Below are 3909 nucleotides of genomic sequence, written 5' to 3'. Positions count from 1 at the left end.
CAGGCTGGTCTTGAACTCCTGAGCTCAAACAATCCGCCCGCCTCGGCCTCCCAGAGTGCTAGGATTACAGGCATGAGCCACCGCGCCCGGCCTTGTGTTCAACATCTTAAAGCTCTCCAAAAGCAGTTCTTTTGGGTTTCTATAGAGGTCCCATTACATGGGCATGATTGATTAAATCACTGACCATTGGTGATCAGCTTAACCTTCAGTTCCTCTCCCCTCCCTGAAATTGGGGAGTGAAGTGAAAGTTCCAGTCCTCTAATCGCATGGTTGGTTCCCATGGCAACCAGTGCCCATTCTGAGGCTATCCAGGAGTCCAACAAGAGTCATCTTATTAGAACAAAATTGCTTCTATCACTCAGGAAATCGTAGAGGTCTTAGGAGCTCTGTATCAGAAACCAGGGTCAGAGACCAAATACGAGAACAAAAGATTCTCCGAATACCACTATTGCTTAGGAAATTAGAAGAACTAAAAGGAGCTCTATGTCAGGAACTGTGGTCAGAGACCAAATATATATTTCTTCTGTATCAAAATACCACATCTATGCTGGATACTATAGAGGCTATAAGAGAGATAAACTGTGGTTCCTGATCTCTTGAAGTTCACATTACAGTTAATGAAATAATTACGTGCTCAGAAGATGCACTGTGCTATAAAGTAATGCAGTAATATAGACAGAGATGAGTTTTGAATAAAGGGATCAAGAAAGTTTTTTGTTGTTAACTTGTAAGATTTGAGCTGGTCTTTGTCAGACAAGTGACGAGAGGAAGGGCCTTCCAGGACATGGGAATAGCTTAAGCAAAGGCGCAGATGGAAGGATTCAGAATGGATTTGAACGTAGAGGAAATTGGAGTGGTTAGACCATAATCTTTGTGTGGGCTTATGTGGTAAGGAGTGAAGGTGTGGTAAATGTTAGGTAGAGATCAAATACTGGAGACATCTGAAAACCTGACTGAGCTGTGTGCGTGTGTGTATGTAGTAGTTTCTCAGGAGAATAGCAGGATCAAATCCATTTTTTAGGAAGATAATTCAAGTAGGGTAGATTTTAAAAAGGATGAAGCAGGAAATCTATCAAAAAGGAATTATACTCATTTGGAAGAGATACTCAGGGCGACCTGAACTAAGAGAGTGGTAAAAGAGATGGAGGCAAGGGACATTAGAGAAATAGAATATATAGCATTTGGAGTGAGTAAAAGAGGGATGGAAAATGATTCTAAAATTTGGGACATGAGCAGTTGATTCTGAAGGGATCACAAGTTTAAGAAAAGAAAGTAAATATATTTCATATACTTGTTGAACTTACAGGTCAAGATGTCTGGCTGGCGACTAACTCTATAAAACTGTCCTGCATTTTGAAGGAAAGAATAGAAAAATATGGGGTGTGTATTTTAAGAAAGTGTATAACATAAGAGATGGCTCAGAGAGAAATGGCACTGGGACATAAACTTAAATAGAAAGTAACTGTTATTTACTAGATTGAAGTTTATAGCTTGGCTGTAATGTGTCATATGGGTGCCAGTTGTGTGTAGGAGGGTCACATTTTGTGTGTCAGAATGATTTTTTATCTGATTATAAAAATAAATTATGTGGGAAAATAAAATGTTGAAGGAAAAAAGAACCATCCATAGTTTTATAACTTAGAAATAACATTCATTAATGTATTTAGCTATATGTGTATATTTTTATTTATTACATAATACATAGTAGCTAATATTTATTGAGCTCTTAGACTAGAAACTATTCTTAGCATTTTACAATTACTAGCTCGTTTAACTTCAGAATGATGTTTTATTAAGGTGTAGGTACTATTATCTGTACCTTATAGAGATAGGGAAACTGAGGCATGAGACATTAAAACCAAGGGCCTGAAAGGTTAAGACTTTGACCAAGTCTGCACAATTAGGAGAAGATAAAGAGATTCATGTGATTTTTTTTTTTTTAATGATTTCTTTCTTTTCTTTTTTTTTCCTGCCAACAATTTGGTTTTTCAAAATGACTTCTTTTTTCTTGACCCTTGCTACTTACCAATATTCAGGAACCAGTTAGATTCAAATAAGGCACTATTTTTTGCTATCCACACTCTGATTCTCTAACTGAATTCAAAGTACATAGTGGTACTTACAGACACACACACACACACACACACACACACACACACACACACAGATGTACATATGTTTAACAAAAATGTTATTATGTAGTTTTTTATCCTGAGTTTTACCTGGACTGCCCAATTTTTGTCTAAGCCTCTATTTTGCCTGCATGTGAATGTTGTGTATAATTTTATCTTTGGATGTAGATGAAAATGTTAGCTTATTTGACCCAAAAAGAGAGATGACAGGAATTCAGAAGATATTGCTGGTTCTGCTACTGAATCCTATAATGCTAAAAATTAACCAGTGCAATTAAATTGCAACATTGCATACCAGAAATTTAATTCCTGTTTGCTGAAATGGTAATGATTAATCCTAATTGGATGCCTACATTTTCAGAAAGATGTGCCGGATGGGGTGAAAGAGCTATCAGAAGGTTCAGAAGAAAGCAGTGATGGTCAGTCAGATTCCCAGAGTTCTGAGAACAGCAGCAGCAGCAGTGATGGTGGCAGCAACAAAGAGGGAAAAAAGAGCAGGTGGAAAAGGAAAGGTAAATCTACCTGATCCTTCAATACAGTGCTAAATGCTGTAGGGCAAATGTCCTTGTTAGTAGTTCCTCTTTTCCCAGATCCCAGGTCAGTCAGTCTCTTTCTGTTACCCTCCAGAACAGTACCGTCCAGGAGAGTTCCCCGCAGTGATGGAAATGTTTATATCTTTACTGTCCAGCACAACACAGTAGCCATTAGCGACATGGGCCTATCGAAAATTTGAAATATGGCTAGTGTGGCCAAGACATTTCTTTTTAAAAATCCTTTCTTTTTGAGAGCAGGTTTATGTTCACAGTAAAATTGATTGTAAGGTAAAAGATTTCCCATGTACCCCCTTCCCCCACAGATGCACAGCCTCCCTCAGTCAGTGTCCCCCACCAGAGTGATATATTTGTTACAATTGCTAAGCCTATTGCTAACCCTACATTGGCACATCATTATCACCCAAAGTCCATAGTGTACATTAGAATTTATTCTTGGGGGAGTACGTTGTATGGCTTTGGATAAATGTGTGACATATAATGACATGTATTCACCATTATAGTATCATACAGAATAGTTTCATTGCCCTGAAATCCTCTGTGCTCCGTCTATTTGTACCTTCCTCCCTCCTAACCCTTGGCAATCACAGACTTTTTATCATTTCCATAGTTTTGCTTTTTCCAGAATGTCATATTGGAAACTTTTCAGATTGGGTTCTTTTATTAGTAATATGCATTTAAGACTCCTCCACATTTTTTGATGGCTTGATAGCTCATTTCTTTTTAGCACCGAATAATATTCCATCATTGGGTGTACCACAGTTTATCCATTCATCTACTGAAAGACATCTTGGTTGTTTCCAAGCTTTGGCAATTGTGAGTAAAGCTGCTGTAAACATCTATGTGCAGTTTTTGTGTGGACATAAGTTTTCAGCAGCTTTTGGTAAATACCAAGGAGTGAGATTGCTGGATCATATAGTTGAGAGCATGTTTAGTTTTATAAGAAACACCAAACCGTCTACCAAAGTGGCTATACCATTTTGCATTCCTACCAGCAGTGGGTGAGAGTTCCTGTTGCTTCATATCCTCTGCCAGCTATTGGTGTTGTCATTGTAATGGATTTTGGCCATTCTGTTAGGTGTGTACTGGTATCTCATTTTAATTTGCATTTCCCTAGTGACGTGATGTAGAACATCTTTTCATATGCTTATTTGCCATCTTTATATTTCTGGTGAGATATCTGTTCAGGTCTTTGGCCCATTTTAGAATCAGGTTGGTTGTTTTCT

At 38.0% G+C, this 3909-nt stretch overlaps 1 protein-coding gene across 1 annotated transcript in view; it reads left to right on the top strand.

Annotated features, from left to right (window-relative positions):
* Positions 1 to 3909, top strand: part of ASXL2 (additional sex combs like transcriptional regulator 2) — a 176585-nt gene that overhangs the window by 101083 nt on the left and 71593 nt on the right. Inside the window, exon 6 of the mRNA XM_012652406.1 lies at positions 2494 to 2644. Coding sequence (XP_012507860.1) covers positions 2494 to 2644 — 151 coding nt within the window. The remainder of the gene's footprint in view (positions 1 to 2493; positions 2645 to 3909) is intronic.

Source organism: Propithecus coquereli, unplaced genomic scaffold (assembly GCF_000956105.1).
Source record: "Propithecus coquereli isolate 6110/MARCELLA unplaced genomic scaffold, Pcoq_1.0 Scaffold39, whole genome shotgun sequence".
Taxonomy (NCBI): Eukaryota; Metazoa; Chordata; class Mammalia; order Primates; family Indriidae; genus Propithecus; species Propithecus coquereli.
The sequence above is the reverse complement of the archived record's forward strand: the minus strand, read 5'-3'. Positions and strand labels throughout refer to the sequence as shown.